The 19,960-nt window shown below is 39.6% G+C and overlaps 1 protein-coding gene across 1 annotated transcript in view; it reads right to left on the minus strand.

Annotated features, from left to right (window-relative positions):
* The window catches only part of MYO3B (myosin IIIB), a 384,379-nt gene that overhangs the window by 209,008 nt on the left and 155,411 nt on the right, over nucleotides 1-19,960 (minus strand). The window contains exons 13-21 of the mRNA XM_055307747.1: nucleotides 19,162-19,245; nucleotides 17,727-17,929; nucleotides 12,473-12,571; nucleotides 11,981-12,095; nucleotides 4,930-5,056; nucleotides 3,745-3,955; nucleotides 2,781-2,928; nucleotides 1,371-1,524; nucleotides 126-214 (exon numbers count right to left, since the gene is read on the minus strand). Coding sequence (XP_055163722.1) covers nucleotides 126-214; nucleotides 1,371-1,524; nucleotides 2,781-2,928; nucleotides 3,745-3,955; nucleotides 4,930-5,056; nucleotides 11,981-12,095; nucleotides 12,473-12,571; nucleotides 17,727-17,929; nucleotides 19,162-19,245 — 1,230 coding nt within the window. The remainder of the gene's footprint in view (nucleotides 1-125; nucleotides 215-1,370; nucleotides 1,525-2,780; nucleotides 2,929-3,744; nucleotides 3,956-4,929; nucleotides 5,057-11,980; nucleotides 12,096-12,472; nucleotides 12,572-17,726; nucleotides 17,930-19,161; nucleotides 19,246-19,960) is intronic.

A 19,960-nucleotide genomic window follows, 5' to 3' on the forward strand; every position in this document is an offset into this window, starting at 1 on the left:
TAGGTGTTCAGAAGAAATTAAAAGGAGAAAGAAATCTTCAAGCAATTTTGTGAGCAGCACAGACAGGGTAGTATGGACAAGTACCCCTTGTCAAATTCAGGCCTAGTAACACACACTTGCCTTACCTTTCCAGCATAGTGCAGAATGCCAAAGCATAGCTCCACCCCTTTGGGCCTCCAGAAGTATTTGCATCGTAGATTATCTTCAAATTTATCTGCGTGGATTTTCATGTGTAAAAGTTACAATGAGAACTGTTTGCTCCTTCAAACAAAGAGGTGCTCCTTGAGCCAGGAGTAACCCAAAATAAGGGTTTTCAGGGCAGCCTGATATTATCATCATATGTACAACAGAGGAGAAAAATGCCCCATTGAAATGGGCTTACAATCAAGTCTTCATTTACTTGTTTTGTGTTGTCTTTAGTATCAGGCTATACCCTAAGATCTCTTGTTCTGTTCTAAGAACTCCCAGCATGGACACTGATGACACCAGAACTCTAGCCAATGAGCTTAAGAACCATGAAGATCCCATGGAAGGCAAACAACCCTGGTATAAACCTATCACAGCAACTTCTGATTACTTTGTAGGTAAAAGGAAACCACTGAGGGTGACAATTTCAACTCCTAGAAGTGAATCTTTCCCACCAATCAAGTTCCTATCAGGAGAAAAGGCTTGAAACTTTCTGTTCCACCCTCAATAAACAATTTTTGTTATTTGTTGTAACTGAGAGCCTACTCTGTGTGAAGAACTGTGCTAAGCACTAAAGGGATACAAAGATTATTGGGGTTTTGTTGCCCTAAATATCTCACAATCTAAGTAAGGGATGGGATTGTATGCGACACTGAAGATTAGAGAAGAAGCTCAAGAGGAACAAGGATAGAGGATGGGGGGGCCATTAGTGTCAGGAGGAAGTGTCTTATCGGCATCTTATAAACAGTAAACTAAATGAAAAGGTGGCTTCAGAAAGACTAAATTTGCTGGGACGTCTAGGGTAGAGGGGATAAGCACGAAGCTAGAAGCCAGGAAACCAGAAGGGTCTTCTATACAAATTTAGACTAGAAATGGATGGGATCCAAGCAGAGATATGAGAGAAGGGTATGAAAAAGGAGGGGAAGCAAGCATTGGTTATAGGAAATAAGGGAGCTGAAGGTATAAAAATGATAGGAAATAGGCAACAATAGGAAAGTGAGGAGGGTTTGGTGATGAGTTTTCTTTAAGACAAAGATCTATCAGGACATTTGCTGACAATTTCAATTCATTAAAAACAGGGTCTACACTTGCATAAACTACCAGGTGGCCGAAATACCAATTTACAATACCAACGAACCAAGTTCTCTCCTGAGTGTATTATGCCTTTCCCAAGAGACACTTACCAACCAGGGTCTGATCAGTTGCTTGGGGAAATCGACTTTCCTCATCCAAAAGCGCAAGCAGTCCCAGAGGTTTCTGGAGGAACATGTCCAAGAGTGGGCGATTGTCCTCATACATCACAAGTGTAGCATCAATGCCTTCATTCTGATATTCCATCTGGAGGAAAATGGATTGTGAATCTCTTTAGCCCAAAACTGGTCTACATAGCACCAGGCTGCTTTGGCACGTGCCTTCTATAGCCTTACAACACTGACTATCTGTGGAAAACAGGCAGTTTTATGTGTGTAGTCAAAGATTCTCCTGATACAACACTGCTAAAACTTTGGGTTTAAGTCTGACCCATAGGCAACCTGCGGCAGGCAGCTGAAGCCAGCAAAAGAAGGGACAGTGCTGTCTTCCAAAAACCAACTTGGGAAGTCATAATTTAGAAACTGACGTCGAATAGAAAGGAAGCTGAAAAAAATTATTTTAGTGATAAATAAAACATGGCTTAAACCAGGAAAAAAAGCAGACTTCTACATTCTAGGATTCTGCAAGGGAATCAGACTGGAAAACTACTAGAAAACTCCAGACTTCCCAGGGAAATAAATGCAAGGAGCCCTGAGTGAAAGGAGGTCAAATTTTGTGCAGAGTGGGAGGGGAGAGGAGGGTGATACAGATTTATCCAATTCCACTGAAAAAAACCAATACAGATTTTCTTACTTCCTGTTTTTGTGTTTATGTAATCACAGTACAGCGTGTGTGTCTTCACTCCTAAAACAAAGGCTCAGTCAGAGTGTTTCATTGCTGCACTACTTCATACAGGATAGTCTTGGGTTTGGGACAGAAATTGGGGTGGAGGGGAAGGTCCCCTAGCCTTTGGGCTCATGAGCTTCACATCTTGTTTTACTTACCATTAAACTCATTACAGAATGACTTCCATTTGGAGAAAACCAAGAACATAGTTTACTCCTGCCCTGGAGACATCCCCCCTTCCAAGTTACTGTGGGAACTGGTGTGCAGGAGATGAGGGGGGGGGGCAGTGGAGATGCCCTATTTGGGAGTTAAGAACGAGAACCTATGCCCTGATTCAAGATCATCCTGTGTCATTTTGGACACAATCATGGATGTTTTTTGTTAAATAAAGTAACAATAAAGAGAATGTAACAATTTGGACACTGTGCGTGAAATAGTTTGGAAGCAATATTTAAATAACTAGCTTGTCATCAGCTCCACTCAAGTGAGGAAATGTAACTTTCCACAGAAATCAAGACTTTTTTCAGGCTAACTTTAGGCTATTTATTTTGACAGGACTGCTTATTTGGTGGATTTTCCTTAGAATCTGTTAGCCTAAGAGGGTTTCTGCTTCAAATTGTGGGCAGCTTGCAAACACCTTCCCTATCAGATTTAATCACTTCAGAGTTCACTATTACCTGCTCAAGAGCGAAAACGTGCTGGTTGAAATAGTACTGGATTTGCTCATTGGCGATGTTTATGCAGAGCTGTTCAAATGAATTTCTCCCAAAGTTCTCGAACCCAAAAATATCCAAGATCCCCACATTCATACCATCATCTGCACTACTACATGGGAGTAAAGAAAAAAATCTTTTAGTGGAAGAAACATTTATCTCAGGATGATGAAAGTATGTGTGTCCACATGTTTACCAATATATGTACCCACTTACGGAAAGCAGCATTCAGCTGCCTCTAAGAGAAGAAACAGTTTGTGTTTTAAGTCATTCATTCCTTCAGTCTTTCAACAGTAGTTCCAACTTTTTTTTTGTTTTTAAGCAGTAGAACCCTTTAAAATCTCCCTCAGAAGTTCCATAGAGAGAGATATTAGAGAGGAGGTACTCTGTTCGAAAAGACTAGAACTGCTGCCCATTCATTCTTCTACCTTCCCACCCATTAGGCTTAATTGGAAGAATACGCTTTAGAATTTGTCGTCCATTTTTCCACAATATAGAGACCACTAATCCTTAGGAAAGAAAAGTCAGTAGCAGCAGCAGCAATAATACTGTAAGATATGGTGCTTTAAAACTTTTCATGAGATGTCTCATTCTAAAAACAACACTATGAGGAGGATATTAATTACTCTCATTTTACAGATGAGAAAACTATGACTTAGAATATGGATCTGGTCAAACTGTAGAGCTTAAATGCAAACCCAGTTTGCCCAGCTCCTGGACAAGCCTGTTCTCTTAAATACTACATATTATGGCTCAGTCATGTGATTCTTCCATTCTCCTAGATCCCATTCTCCTTTTAAAGGAAAAGACCTCAGAGCTTCACCAAAGGAAACTCGGGAGAGGACCAAACAGTTCCTCTTGCAAACTCTAAGAGACACCATGATTGCTGACAGCTCTCCCAAGGCCTCTGCTTCCCAAGGGAACTTGCCATATGTTTTTGTCTGGTTGCAGGAGTGTATTGATGCGATTTACAATCCAACTGAAGAGCCTCCCATACAGGGATTTGGACATGGCATCTCGGACATCCGCAGCCCTGTCGACAGTATTGGCACGGATGATGGTTTCACCGCGGGTGACCACACAGTGTGAGATAAGGGCCTCTTGGAGTTCTTCGGGGCTGATGCAGAGAACAGAGGCAGCTGCAATAAAGAGTAAGGATGATACAGAGAATACAGTCACCCATTCATCCTTTCATTCATTCAGCCAGCATTGACTCAACATCTACGATGTGCCAAGTTCTACTCAGGCACTTCAGATGCAAAGGTAAACAAGCCAGGTCCCTAACCCCAAGAAGTATCCAGACAGACACAGTATCCCCCAAACATTCTGAAAGCTCTTCACAGGCATTTGATGAGAAAAAGTGAGAGAAGATAGTCTTTGGTCAAATAGCTGGGGATTATATTCAAGAGTCAGGAAGCACACGAGTTTATTAAAAACAGTAAAAGTTGGATCCCTGGGTGGTGCAGCGTTTTGGCGCCTGCTTTTGGCCCGGGGCGCGATCCTGGAGACCCAGGATCGAATCCCACATCGGGCTCCTGGTGTATGGAGCCTGCTTCTCCCTCTGCCTGTGTCTCTGCCTCTCTCTCTGTGTGTGTGACTATCATAAATAAATAAAAATTTTAAAAAAATTCATCATTAAAAAAAACAGTAAAAGATGCTGCATTTTAACACAACAGGTGTTTATTTAAATCACTTTTTTTTTAACTCAGGATTCTCATTCCTGTGTCACCATTATTAGCTATAAAACTTTAGAAATAAACAGGTGCCTGCCTATCCCTTGCAGATGCTGATTTAGTGGATTCAGACAGAGATCCACCTCTTGTATTTTTTTTTCGAAAAATTATAGATGATTTTCAAAAGTAGCCAGTGTTGACACCATGGCCCAAAGCTATCTGTCTTGGAATTCTTTTCTGCAGAGCACTTATTTGCAGCGCATGAAAAGAACACTGATGTTCTACAAGACATCCTTTGGGAAATCATAGTTAGTGAAAACACCCAGAGCCGGCACAGGGACCAGCCACAGCTGCACTATATTTTATAGCATCTTTAGAAACTACCAAAGTCAAAGAAACATGCATTTTGATTACACAGTGCACAGACATCAAACAATTACCATTTTCCAAAGCTTCAGCATTGGGGACCTCACTTTTGTCAGTTTGATGTTGAGAGGAAATAGCTGCAAACTCAATGTTTCCAATATTCAAAATTCCAGCCAAAATTCTATACACTGAGTGCACCTCCTGAAAAGGACAGCAAGAACCATTTTGGTCATTGCCATTCAAACCAACAAACCAATAGTACTGGTAGTTATCCACCAAAATCCAACATCCCCCTATCCTGGGCACACAAACAAATTTCCAAACCTCCCCTGAAGTTAGGCAGTGGAACTAAATTCTCAACAAAGAAGCAAGTAGAATGATATGAGTGACTTCGGAGTCCAGCCTTATAGAAGCAAGCATGCCTCCTCCATGCTTTTTTCCCCATTATTGCCAGCTGGACCTCCCAACAACCCAGTCTCAGCTATGCAGTTGACTAGGATTCCTGAGACCAATGCTACATGGAACAAAGTTGTACTGCAACATGAACCTCTTACTTTGAAATGCTTCCATAAGAACAACTGATCTTTGTTCTTTAAGCCACTTATCCATTTATTCTAACTAAAACCAGCTTCCAAATTCAGGTATGTTCTTTTTTCAAAATAAGAAAGCAGAGGTTTCCTTAACCACTTTTGAATATAGCTTTTATGAAATAGTTATCAAGGCATTCACTGATGGTTCACTGAACATTTTGAAGTTCAATAAAGGAATATGTAATTATGAATGAGGTCAGGAAATATTCAGACTCACTAGAAATTATCTGTGATATTGTGATATAATAACACATATTCGGTCTTCATACCAATTTCCAGCACAAGAGCTAAACAACCCCTGGAATTATAAGTGACAGGTGTTAAAGGAGTATCCTATGTTATTCTTAATACCTTCAACCATAACTGAGTCTGTGCCACTGAGGTAACTCTTAAGGAATATGGCCGGTTGCTAGAGAGACCACTATGTGATTAAAGGGTTGGAATTTTTAGCTGAATCCTTCCAGGGAGGGGAGCCTTCTGGAAATTGAGTTAATCACCAACTGACAATAATTTAATCATTTATGCTTATGTAATGGAGTCTCCATTAATATCTCTAATTGGGATGCCTAGGTGGCACAGTGGCTGGGCGGTTGCCTTTGGCTCAGGTCATGATCCTGGGATCCGGGATTGAGTTCTGCAATAGGCTTCCGTGAAGAGCCTGCTTCTCCCTTTGCCTATTTCTCTGCCTCTCTGTCTCCCATGAATAAATAAATAAATCTTTAAAAATAAATAAATAAAACCTCTAATTGATGAAGTTCAGAATACCTCTGGGTTGTGAGAGGTGGTACCCCCCCGTCCCCATTACCTTGCCTTATGCATCGCTTCCATTTGGTTGTTCCTGGGTTGTATCCTTTATAATAAACCAGTAAGTAAACTGTTTTCCCAAGTTTTGAGTCTTTTTATCCAATGATCAAATTTGGGGTCTTGGGACCCAAGATCTCCCACTTTATAACTGCTTGGTTAGTAGGTGAACCCTAGGATTTGCAATTTGTGTCTTGTGGGGGCAGTCTTGTGGAACTGAGCCCCTAACCTGTGTGATCTGATGTTAATTCTAGGTAGACAGTATCAGAAGTAAACTGAATTATAGGAGAATTGGTTGGTGTGAGGAGAAAAAAAACTCCATGCATTTGATGTCAGAAGTACTGTGAGTAAAAATAGATAACCTAAGTTCTATTTTTATATTGAAAGTTAAATACATAAGTAGCATTAACACTAAAAAAAAAATAAAGTATATTTATTTATTTAAACCTATGCATTTCCTATAGGTGAGACAAATACATAGCCAGGAAACTTCTGCATCTTATGCCTATAGATAGAGAAAGCTACTTCCACAAAAAATACTCAGGTGAGAAACTTGATTTAGTACTATGCATAGCAGCAAACTAGTAGGAACTGTCATTAGACCACTGATGAAGCATTGTTCCCAAAGTGAGCCTTCCTGTGAACATTATTCAGTAAAGCTGACAACTGAACATACTGTAATAGTGACATCTGCTGGATACCTGATAATGCTACAAAGACAAATGAGGATTTTAAACCAGGCTTCTACTATAAATACTGTTCTTCAAACTTCTAAATCAAAGGCAAGAGGTCATGTTTTTGATGTCAAAAATTACTGTTTTAATCATACAACTTAAGACTGGCTAAGGAGAACACCTACCAAATGGGTTTTCTGGGGCTGGTGTGGATTTAACATGACAGCACTTCATTACCTTAATCAATAAAATGTGAGGCTCAAAAATGCAACAAACAAGCAACTTCCCAGAGGGTAAACAGAAACTATACAGCAGTGAGCTCTGTATCTGTTCTATCCCCAGTTCTCTCAAAAAGTTACCTAAACTCTCAATATTCTTAGAAAAGAAATGTATTTCCTCTAATTAAAACACACACACATTTACACCCTATTATATCAGTATAAGCCATGAAACCTCCCAAAATAGAGCTTCCAGGCATTTCACCACTAGGGAGATTATCTCCAAAGGAAATGGCAGTTCTCCCCTGGTTGTTTCTCTGGCAATATTCTCTTCAGCACAATGCTCAGACATTTCCTCTTTTAAAAAAGAAAACTACCCATGACCTTCAGTGAAAACTTTGGGGTTCAAACACCATAAATGATTAAAGTTAATGATAGGCTGGGGTACCCTTCCTTGGTTCAGAAAGGGAACTTGAGAAAGGTGTCAAATGTTGACCTCATTATGGAGGAATTAGACGTAGGATACTCTTTATGTGACATTTCTAGGCCATTCCACCTGACTCTTTTAGTCCTATCCTTGTATTAATTAGCTTTTCCTTTCTGGCCTAGGAACCTACATCTACCTTTTTTGTTCAAGTCAACACATCACCCATACAGTCATGGTAGATGACAATCAGTAGCGTGTTCACCTGTGGGGTTACACCTCCCTCCCCAGAACTTCTTGATCAAGTCTCTTCTTTTCTCCCTATAGCTAGTCTGAGGATTTTCACCTTCCTCACTTTGCTCATTTCCTCTTGCCTGATTTCCAGCTATGCAGCCTTTTCTGGCATCCCTGATTTTACTACCAAATCCTACTATGATGCTCTTTCTTTTTATTTATTATGTTTCCAACTTTCTATATGATAAAACAAAATAAGCTCATTCAGGACAGGAAATACTATCAAGAAAATTAACGACTCCTCCAGCTGGCTTCCCAATTCATTTTCACCATCAGCAGAAGTGGGGAAGAAAGAGGCTTTCTCCATCAACATCCCATACAGGATGTATATGGTCTTTGCTTCTTCTTTCTTTTTCTCAGAAAACACTCCTTTCACTGATGCAGTTATTCTCTCAATAAAGTTGAGGATAAGCAGAAAATTGAAAAGGTCCTTGGTTTTCTGTTAGCCTGGAGCTTATTTAAGGAAGTTGCTCCTAGCCTGGTTCATAAGCATCTCATGGTAGTGGTTTTCCGGGCACCTTCCTAGGAATTGACTTGCCCTCTCAGTATCTCTCTTTACCTTGTTTACTTTTTATAAGCCTCTAGGTTTTGGTTTTTGTTTTTAACCAGTTCTGCTCCAAGCACCACATAAGGCCCAATAACGAGTCTTCTCCCTTATGGGCTCTATTCCAACACCTTTCTTCAGTTCCTTTCCAGAGGCTCACAATATTTGTATCCTGAAAGCCAATGATTGGTTGAAAAATACCTGAGAGGGGAGGTATATCAATCATGCATCAATATAGTGTAAAAAGAAGTCAATGGTAAGTCCTACTGTCATTAAGACACTGGAAATCCCTAACTTAGATTTTAACATATAACCCTTCAGTCTCTCTTCAGCAATACTCTCCCAAATTCATAATCTAACTTGAAGAAATGGAAAAAATTTTGCCCTAATCTCAAAGCCTTCTCCCTAACCTCTTCATCAAGGGATATGCAGTAAATATCCAATGTTGACCATCATGCAGATAATCTGCCAAAAATGTTTTCACATAGTATTAAATATAAATATGTTATGGTAATTCTTATCCCAGTAAGACAAGCATAATATTAAACAAAAATGGTATGGTTTGACTCAAAAAATAGGACTCCAAAGGCATGGATCTTCATAAAAGGGTTTTAGGTACAACACCACCCCACCCCCATCCCTGCCCAATCCTCTGCAAGGAATCATCATTGTTAGTGGAAGTCTCCTTCTACCAGGGAGGTTTCTTTAGAATAAAGTCAGGGTCAAGTGTTCTTTCAGATACTTTTGGCAGGTGTCCCAGAATTAAAATTCATGCTCCTGACTCCACACTAAGGTTCGCTACTCATAAAATTTTGCTATAAGAGTTTGGGTAAATCTAAAGATTACTATATGAAGGTTCCTGCAGGGAACTAATGACATTATAAGAAAGGAAGGTGACCATAATTTTCATTAAATTGACCAGTTCATTTATGCCCTGTCTAGAAATGTCCCTCAGATAAACTTAAGAAATAGTTCTGATACATCAGTTATTTGGCATCTGCCCCAACTACATTCAACTAAATCTTTCTGAATTTAGTCAAACTACCCTGAATTTATAAAATGAATTGAGTGAATTCAGCAAAAATAGGCTATTGAGATACAAAGATATAACCAAAGAATTTAGGGTCAGAGGAATAAAAGCTAGTCTCTTCCTTCCATTTCCAAAGGTGCTAACTGCCATAAGTTGGTTTATTTCCAATTTGAATTAATTACAGGACATGGTGAACATAGATGCATATACATATAATTACATTCTGGTTATTCATTTGACAGTCCAGATCAGGCACAAATTAATTATGTTTACTACCTTTTACATTTCTTTCTGTTCATATTTATTCATGCAGTCATCCATTTCTACTATACTTTTTTTCCACAAGGGTTAGAGATGGCTTATTTCAATACTTAGCATATTTAATTTGTTTTGTTTTTAATTTATCTTTTTTAAAAAATATTTTATTTATTTTTTCATGAGAGACACACAGAGAGAGGCAGAGACATAGGCAGAGGGAGAAGCAGGCTCCTCACAGGAAGCCCTATGCAGGACTTGATCTCCAGACCGGGATTACACCCTGAGCTGAAGGCAGAAGCTCAACCACTGAGTCACCCAGGCGTCCCTTGACTTTGTTATCTTAAAACAGCATCTGTTTATTACTTGCAGTACCTTTCTATTATAGAACAGGGCCATTATATACCTTCTTTTAGAACTAGGATCAATCTCTTTACGGTATTTTATAACCATCCTTATATTCATCAAAAGCAAAATATTATAGTTTTAAAGATTTTATTTGCTTTAGAGAAAGAGAATATGCATGTACACAAGTGAGAAGAAGGGAAGGGAGAGGGAGAGAATCTCAAGCAGACTCCACAATGACCTTAGGGCCTGACATGGGGCTTGATCCCATGACCCTGAGATCATGACCTGAGCCAAAACAAAGAGTCAGATGCTTAACTGAGTCACCCAAGCGCCCCCAAAGCAATATATTATTAACCTTATGGCTAATTCTTCTCTATTGTTCCTGTACCCTTTTAAGGTAGCATGCCCCTAAAACACTTTGGCATGACCCAGGTGACTTTAAATCACTCTACTGCCATCTCCACCACGCTTGGACTCTTCTGGTGATGCATCTTGATAATAACCAGCTCCATAAATTAATAACTATAAAGGACCTTTAATAAGGTTGGAACCTGTTTAATTGCTTTCCTCTAAGGAGCCAAGGGATATAGAGTTCTGTTTTTATCTGACCTTTGGGATTTTCCATTGTCTGTCAGTCTAAAGTCAGTGGGAGGCCAACTCCCACTGAGAAAATTAACAGCTGGCTAGAAAAAGAAAGGTATTATTATTGTGACTAAAATCAGCCATGCTGGGGAGGGAAGGGCTGGACAAACTCATTAGATTACAGAAGCAATCCTTTACCCAGAGTGGCTGTCCCAGGGTAACTGGAGTGCCTTGTAATCTAATCCCTTAAGATTTAATACTCTCACCTAACTCCTAATCATTCACCACTTTTTGTTGAAAAAGCAAAAGAATTTGTGTATTTTGCCAAATTGATGGCATGAAGCCCAGAAACTATGACATAAATGTATCACAGAATTATATTTGAACCTAGAATTATAAATATCTTCTGTCACCCCTCGCATATATATAATAGAGACAGCCTGTATCTAGTGAGATAAGAGTAGTACAGTACTTAGAGCTAGAGGTAATAATGTGCATCAGTATACCACGAAGAAGGAAATGACTGCAAGAAAGTTGAAGGGGCTTAAATTAATTTGTTTTGGTACACGAGGAGCATAAATAATTTCTGTAGCTGGGTGTAACCTACATATCTCTATATTTCTACTACACAATTCACTTCGTTATCATAGCTGTAGTGAACTGACTACAATGGTAACAATTTGCAGGCACATGGCAGTTACAACAGTATTTCTGCTTTAAAATTCACCTGTACATCTTGTTAAAATTCAAATTCTGGTTCAGCTGAGATGTATGTGAAAGTCTCAAGCCTGTATTTTTCTCTTTTAGAGAGAGGGAGGGCGAGGAGGAGAGGAGGAAGAGAAAATCTTATGCAGGCTCCAACCCAGCGCAGAGCCTGGTGGAGGACTCCATCCCATGACCCTGAGATCCCGACCTGAACCAAAATCAAGAGTCAGACATTTAACTGACTGAACCACCCTGGCGCCACCCCCTTTTATTTTTCTTGAGACCTGCATATCTTTTTCTTTTTAAAAAAATATTTATTTATTTGAGAAAGTATGTGTGGTACAGGAAGGGGCAGAGGGAGAGAGACAATCTCAAGCAAGCTTCCCACTAAATGCAAGCCCAATGTGGGGCTTGACCTCATGACCCTACGATATTGAAAAGAGCTAAAACCAAAAGTTGGACACATAACTGACTGAGCCATCCAAGTGCCCTAACTAGCTTCCACATCCTCTGAGCATGCTTTGAGGCAAGAACTTACATATGATCAGATGACATGTGAAAAGAGAGCATCTTCTTCCGAGTTGTAACATACACATCTTTACTCATACTGACCCAAGAATATTAACACTGGAGTTTCTTTTTCTTTTGACAATCACTTACCTTGTCAGTGAACCCTATAATCCTGAAGCAATGCTGAATTGTTTCAAATTGTCTTCTGTAAGACTCCTTGGAAGTTATGTCGTGTATCACCCTTCCAGTTCCATCAGCTATATACCTAAATGGAGTATGACCAAATACAATGAGCACTGACTTGGCAAATAGCCCTCCAAATACCAGGGCATCACTGGGCTCCTTCCTTACAAGGGCATTTCCCTTTCAATCTAATACTCAAGCAGAATAATGGTGCACACAGCTGAGTAAAATGGCTACAGTTAAGTTTCTGAACATTCCAGAAAATGAAAATGCTGAGATGTAGTTCCTGCCATCTCTTCCTGGATATTTCAACTTAAGAGACTATCAGTGTCCAGTTAGGAAAAACAGTTCCATTTATTTCTAAGTTTTCTCAATGGCTAGTTACACATTCATTAAAAGTCAACAACTAAATAAATAGATCAATCAATCAATCAATCAACTAAAATCCCTGATACTTACCTAGGAGGTTTTTCCTCAGGAAGTCTAAACTCAGAAAGTTTCCTCTGGTGATAAAGACCAGCATAAATATAGTAAAATATGTGAAAATTTTTCTCTCCCCTGAAAAAAGGGGAGAGAAGATATTAGTAACATTCTTTCCCCATTTCAAGTAATTTATAGCCTTTCCTTCCTGTGAAAAATATTATCCTATAGCAAATTTGCATTTTCAAATATGCAAATTAAATATGCCACATCCCAATTACAGAATAGTAATAGTGATAGGATTAGTAGAGTAATTGTCACAGTGTCACATGATTGCACACACTTAACTTTCCACAGAAGAAGGTTTTGGAGAATGGAACATTCATACATAACAGCTCAGGTTACACATGTTTACAGATCTTTCTAGTACAGTCCAAGTGACTATGTGTCTGTGCCACATGCTTTCTGTTTGGAGTCTATGTGACTTAAGAGACAGTGATATCTGGCTTAGAGAGATATCGGGCAATCTCCCTACTTTTAGAGCCCCAGACAGGAAGAGTTAGGAAGCAGAACTGGTCCCAGAGCTGAGGTTTCCACTCTTTCAAATCTGTATTCTTTTAAAGCAACATCCACCATCCCCTAGTATCCTGCTGTCCACCCTTTTATAGGTCACTGTGGCCATGGTCCTTTCAGATATGTGCTCCTCTAAATGTGGTCTATGGCCTGTTGTTAGCCTATGATAAGATAAGGAACTCAAAGTACATGTCTAGACATTTTATAGCAAATGACATTGCCATAATATCCAAGAATATAATAATTTTTTGACAATTCATTTTCATTATGTTTTACAAGGTATTAGTTTACAATGGATTGAGAATTTTTTTAACTGGTCCTACAGCACAGACAGTTTAAAAAGCCCTGTTTCTGGATCCCTTTCCTTCCTCGGAGGAGGATGGTCTCTTCTGTTGTTACCCCAGGATTTGGCAAATCCTCACCCTGGCGGATTCAGCTCTGTGGAATGAAATCTTTCTACTTGTTCTTTGTTCCCTTCTGCGACATGGGCCCCACTCTTTTCTTCAGTTTCTCCTGGGTATCTTGGTTTTCCTTTGGCCATTTATCCTGTCAAAGCTTCTAGTATATTCTTATTCCTGCCCTGTATTCTAGATGCCTCTCCTTGCCATTTCTCACTCATTTGTTCCCTCACCTAATAAATTTACCAAGTGCCAGTCATGGTGGGCACTGCACCAGATGATACAGAGATACAGGTCTAAGAGGATTCATGCCCTATGGAGTTTTTCTTCTAGTGACAGACTGAGAAGAAACAAAGAAACTTGTGATGTGGGCTTTGAAACAAACACAAGGCTGAGATGAAGAATAATGTTGGGAGATGAGGGCTATTTATGTCAAGTCAGGAGAAGGACTCTTTAAGGAAATAACACTTAAGCCAAACACTGAAACATGAGTGGGGGCTGGGAGGAGCTACAGAAAGAAAGGGAAAAAGCATTCCAAAGACAGGGAGCAATATATACACAAGGGCTCACATAGAACAACAACAAAAAATGCTAGTGAGAAGGGCTGGGCAGGTAGGCAGGGCCAGCCCACCTCAAGCCTTGTCAGGCCATAATGAGGACTTTGTTGATTAAGTAATTAGAATTTTTTGCAGCATTTTAAACTGGAACCAAGGTGAACTGTAAGTGCATGACATGAGTAGGTCCGTATTTAACCAGGTGCATTTTAGCTGCAGGATGAGGACTAGACTCTAAGAAGGATGGATGCAGAAAGATCAATTAGGAGATCCAGGTGAGAGAGCAAGTAACTTGGATAGGTAGCAATGATAGTGATAATGGAGAACAAGAGTAAGCTTAAAGACATATTTGGAGGAACAAGTAAAAGAACATCCTGAGAGAATGAATGAAGGTGGTGAGGGAAAGAGGTCTGGAGTCTACCTCCTAGGTATCTAATCTGAGCATGCAGGGATGAGGGCATTATTTATAAGACGGTAAAGCCCTTTTAGGGCTTTATGAATCAGTATGCCTAGTACAAATATCACTTATTTTTTTTAACTCTGATAAATGTGCAGGCTTCAGCTGACCCATCTTGGTCTTACCTTCTTACAGTTTTTTGGTTTTTTTGTTTTTTTTTTTTTTTTTTGCAGATTTCTCTAGTTCTCAATTCTTTTGAACACTGCCTACCAATACCCATTCCTTAGCATAACTTCGATTTAGTTTTCATCCCTGTATCTATCAGGTTTGGCTAGGTTTTGTTGCAATAACAAACATCCCAAAGATCTTAGTGGCTTAACTCAACTTAGTGGTTACTTCTTGCTTAGAATACATGTCCCACTGAGGATCAGCAAAGGGAAGGGGGTGAACTCATCAATGTCACTCATGGGCCCAGGCTGATACAGTAGCCACCATCTTACACTTTGCCAGAGGGTCTTGCCATTGTTCATTTCCCATAACTGGTCATCTGACCACATTCACAACCTCAGAGTACCTAAAAGGATAATTCTATATGTGCCTAAAAGGGAGAAGACTGAAAAGGTTAGGTGAACAGGACCTGCACAAGTCCCTATTTTCTCCCCTCATTCAGTATTTCCAGTTTATTTTACCTCATTACTGCTATCATATTGAATAAATTTAATAATAATAATGTATGGTATATTACATACCTATTATGTTTAGATTCTATATTTGATATAAATAATTTATCTCATTTGATTCTCATAACCACCCTGTACGGGTGACTTTATTATGCCCTTTTTTGCATATAAGGAAAATAAGGTATGAGGATATTATATTTAGTGACATATACAATAAGTGACATAGCTCTGATTGGAACCCTCTTCACATTTTCTTTATAAAAGAACAGTTTACATTTGAACACAGAAAACTGTATTTTCCATTCTGTCAGAGGTAGCTCTGTCAACCTTAAAACCACCCTAACTTGGGGAGAAAGAAGCAAGGGACCTCATAAAAATTAACTAAGAAGACACAGGGAAGCTAAAGTAACTCTCACTCTGTCTTTTTTTTTTCATTTGTTGAATTTGCATGCCAGCCCCTACTTTGTGAGGACACTGCAAATGTATGACAGAGGAGGATGCTTGAGTTGCTACCCCAGAACAAGTGCTGTGGATTCTCTTTACACAGTAGCTTTTAGATTCATCACCTTCTCTCCACTTCTCTCTTTACTGATGATAACTTAGTCCAGACCAACATTCTATCTCACAGGTATCTGGCAACAGACAGTCTCCTAATGGTCCCAACACAATCCCTATTGCATCTCCTCCAATCCATTTTCCCCACTGAAGCCAGAGCAATCATCTGAAATGCAACTTGGGTTTTGTGACTCCTCTGCTTGAAAACAGTAAATGGCTTCCTACTACTTTTATTTTTTTAAAGATTTTTTTATTTATTCATTCATGAAGAGACACACACACAGAGAGAGAGAGAGAGAGAGAGAGAGAGAGAGAGAGGCAGAGACACAGGCAGAGGGAGAAGCGGGCTCCATGCAGGGAGCCCGACGTGGGACTCCATCCCGGAACTCCGGGATCACGCCCTGGGCTGAAGACAGCACTAAACTGCTGAGCCACGGGTTAGCATGCCCTGCCTTTAGAATATGGTTCAAAATCCCAGCCTGCATGATCTGCTCTCAGGCTCATCATTGCCTATCTCCCTGGTTGGAGGGAGCACCACCTTGCTGGCCAACTCTTAGTGATCCTTGTGTCTCAGATTAACTATCTCATACACAGGAAGCCCTTCTCTTCCTGGACTAGGTTGTATGCCCTTCTTTCTCCTATTTTACCTTCATAGCACCTTATATTGTTTCCTGGGATTTATCCTAATGGTTCTACATTTAAGTTTATTTATTTAATGTTTGTGATCCTCCCTCCGCCATCTCCATCCCCCATTTACTCTGAGCTCCGTGAGTACTGTGACCTTGTCTATTTTGCTTACTTCGCAATTCAAGCAGGGAGTACAACACTAGCATACCATAAGGATTCAGGAGATAATTACTGAATAATACATGGTGGACCAAGCTCCTGAGAAAGTCTGGTGTCCTGCAATAAATATAAAAAGCATGGCTAGCCCCCTAATAACACATACCATACATTTTTTAAAGTAATTTTATTTTATTTTTTTAAAGATTTTATTTATTTATTCATGATAGACACATACACACACACAGAGAGAGAGAGGCAGAGACACAGGCAGAGGGAGAAGCAGGCTCCATGCAGGAGCCCGACGTGGGACTTGATCCCAGGTCTCCAGGATCACGCCCTGGGCCAAAGGCAGGGGCTAAACCACTGAGCCACCCAGGGATCCCCTTAAAGTAATTTTATATAAATGAACTCATTAATCTTCACAGCAAACCCATGAGGTAGGCACTACTAGCATCTCCATTTCACAGATAAGGCACAGAGAGGTTAAGTGACATAACAAAGGAAAGCAAATGTGAGAACCAGCATTTGAATCCAGAGGTCTCCATACTATTGATTACTATGCTAGACTGCTCTTCTTAAAATCATTTTTCTCTTTTTTCAATCTAGGGGGAAAAATTAGTATGTGGAATATTATCAGTGTTTTTTTTTAATAAACAAATTCAATTTTAAGGTATCTAATGAATTTTTTAAAAGACTTATTTACTTATGCGGGGGGGAAGGGAGAGGAAAAAGAGATAGAGGGAGTCCCAAGCAGACTCTACACCAAGCACAGAGCTGGACTCGGGTCTCCATTTCAAAACCCTGAGATCATGACCTGAGCTGGATGCTCAACCAACTGCATCATCCAGGTGCCCTAGTACCTAATGATTTTTAAAAGTATTCACAATGTTATTAAATTCTACCTAGTACAGCCAACTCAAAAGAAATGAGTGTGCTAATCCCAGAGTACTCCCACCCCAACCCTTTGTATGTGGCCTGCAAACATCTTTTAGGTAAAAAATTACCACTTATCCTTCAATTAAATAATTCCTTTTTCTTGGGCAACCTGGGGGTGGGGATGGGGCCAGGGATGCTAAGAACAAGGGTGAAATGGAGCCATTAAGATTACCAAAGCCATAAAAAAGAAAGAAAGAAAGAAAGAAAGAAAGAAAGAAAGAAAGAAAGAAAGAAAGAAAGAAAGAAAGAAAGAAAGAAAAGAAAGAAAAGAGAAAGAAAGAAAAGAAAAGAAAAGAAAAGAAAAGAAAAGAAAAGAAAAGAAAAGAAAAGAAAAGAAAAGAAAAGAAAAAGATTACCAAAGCCTCTTGGTCTACCTTGCAAAGCAAAAACAGAGTCATAAAATAATGCACCTACACTGCCTGTTTTATAACTCTGGATTTTTCAAGGAGATATTCAGATATTCTTGCCCCCATCACAGCTCCAGTTGGTGTAAACATCATTTCCAGATATTTTCCAAAACGGCTCGAATTGTCATTGATGGCAGTGCATGCATTTCCAAAGGCTTCCACCAGAGAGTTGACTTGCAGAATTTTCTCTCTCAAGGTCTGATTATTGGCCTGTGCCAAACAGACAACAGTCAAAAGGAGCTTCCAGAAATATTACCTTAGCAAAATTGCCAGGGACCCCTCCCTACCCCCAAAATTCACATTATCCTTTTGGGAAGAACTTGGGGAAATTAGCACCAACCACCAGCAATGTCTTCTCAGATGAGCAACTCCCCAGGGGCACAGGCATCAGATGAGGCCAGATTAGGTTATCAATTTTTTTAAAAAATTTTTTTATTTATTTATGATAGTCACATGAGAGAGAGAGAGAGAGGCAGAGACACAGGCAGAGGGAGAAGCAGGCTCCAAGCACCAGGAGCCCGACGTGGGATCCGATCCCGGGTCTCCAGGATTGCGCCCTGGGCCAAAGGCAGGCACTAAACCACTGCGCCACCCAGGGATCCCTTAGGTTATCAATTTTTTTAAAAAAAATTGTTTTCTTTATTCATGAGAGAGAGAGAGAGAGAGAGAGAGAGATGGGCAAAGAAACAGGCAGAGGGAGAAGCAGGCTTCCTGTAGGGAGCCCGATGCAAGACTTGATGCAAGGACCATGGGATCATGACCTGAGCCAAAGGCAGACACGCTCAACCACTGAGCCACCCAGGTGTCCCAGGTTATCAATTTTTATATCCAGCCACACTTCACTTATAATCCTTGACAGATAAAATGCCCAAACAGTTTAGAAAGAGTTTTAAATAGATCCCATAACTTTTCTCAGTCATCCATTATAATATTCAATAAACTTCATTTGTAAAAAGTACTCCTTAAATGCTATCCTAGTCTCATAATACACTAGTTCTGAGTATAAGTAACTGCTAGACCACTTTTCAGGTCAGTCCTTCAATGTCCATTTCACCAAGCTAAAAATTTCCATTTTTCCTTCAATGTTTGCTCAAAGATTTCTATTTTCCAATCCTTTAAGTGCCTTAGTGGCTGTCCTTGATCTTGTTCCTAGTGGTTAACCACTTTTATTACTTAATGGCTAAATGTTTCTATTACATTCAAAACATGAAAAATTAATTGCTGATAATCTAGTAAATTCTTGCTGGCATTATTTTCCTCACTACGTGAAAGAAGGATGGCATGCTGACATCTTAAGATGCCTAGCTATCGGGAAGTAAACATAATAAAGATGGAAGGTTTTTATGTTACCACTAATGAAAACCAGCATTTCCACCATTTATAAAATATGCAGTTATGCTGCAAGGATTTGAGCCATGACACACAAAGCAGGGAGTCCATACCTTTCCCAAGAAAGTCAAATGCTGAACAATCAGGTGGGCACTCTCTGTCTTCCCAGAGCCACTTTCTCCACTGATGACAATGCACTGGTATAGAAAATGGGAGTGAGAGTGGAGCATTCATAGCACAGTAAACAACCTGTATGCTCAGCGATGGCTTTCACAATATATCCACTACTCTACTCCTTAATTTTTCACTGGATGAGGTATTGTAGGAATCTTTCCATTTGCATACACTGAGAGCTTCTTCCACTTTTCCACAGCTGCTTGTTTCACTGTACAGATGCACCACAGTCTATTTAACCAGTCTCATGTTGACAGATACTCCTTATGTTATTACAAGGAATACTGCAATGAATAACCCTATATACAGGGCATTATATTTACATGTAGGTTTACCTGTAGAATAAATTCCTAGAAATGGGTTGTTGAACTAAAAGATAAAGACATTTGTAAATTAGATATAGTACCAAATTGCTTTCTTAAGGACTGGACCAATTGGTAAAAGTGCCTATTCTCCTACAGTCTCACAAATAGGGTATGTTGGATTTTTGCCAATCTGAAACCTAAAACAATAGTCTCTCAGTAGTTTTAATTTGCATTTCTTTTATTATCAGTGAGGTTGAGATCTTTTCATATGTTTAAAATTATTCATATTTTCTTTTTTGTGACCAGCCCATATCCTTGGACAATTTTTTTTTTTTTGTAACACTGAACTTTTTATCATTCCTCCCTAGCAGCTCTTTAGGTATCAGGAGGATTAGTGGATGTGGCAGAATAAAAAACCGTGTATTTGGGCTTT

Source organism: Nyctereutes procyonoides, unplaced genomic scaffold, assembly GCF_905146905.1.
Source record: "Nyctereutes procyonoides isolate TBG_1078 unplaced genomic scaffold, NYPRO_anot_genome, whole genome shotgun sequence".
Lineage (NCBI taxonomy): Eukaryota > Metazoa > Chordata > Mammalia > Carnivora > Canidae > Nyctereutes > Nyctereutes procyonoides.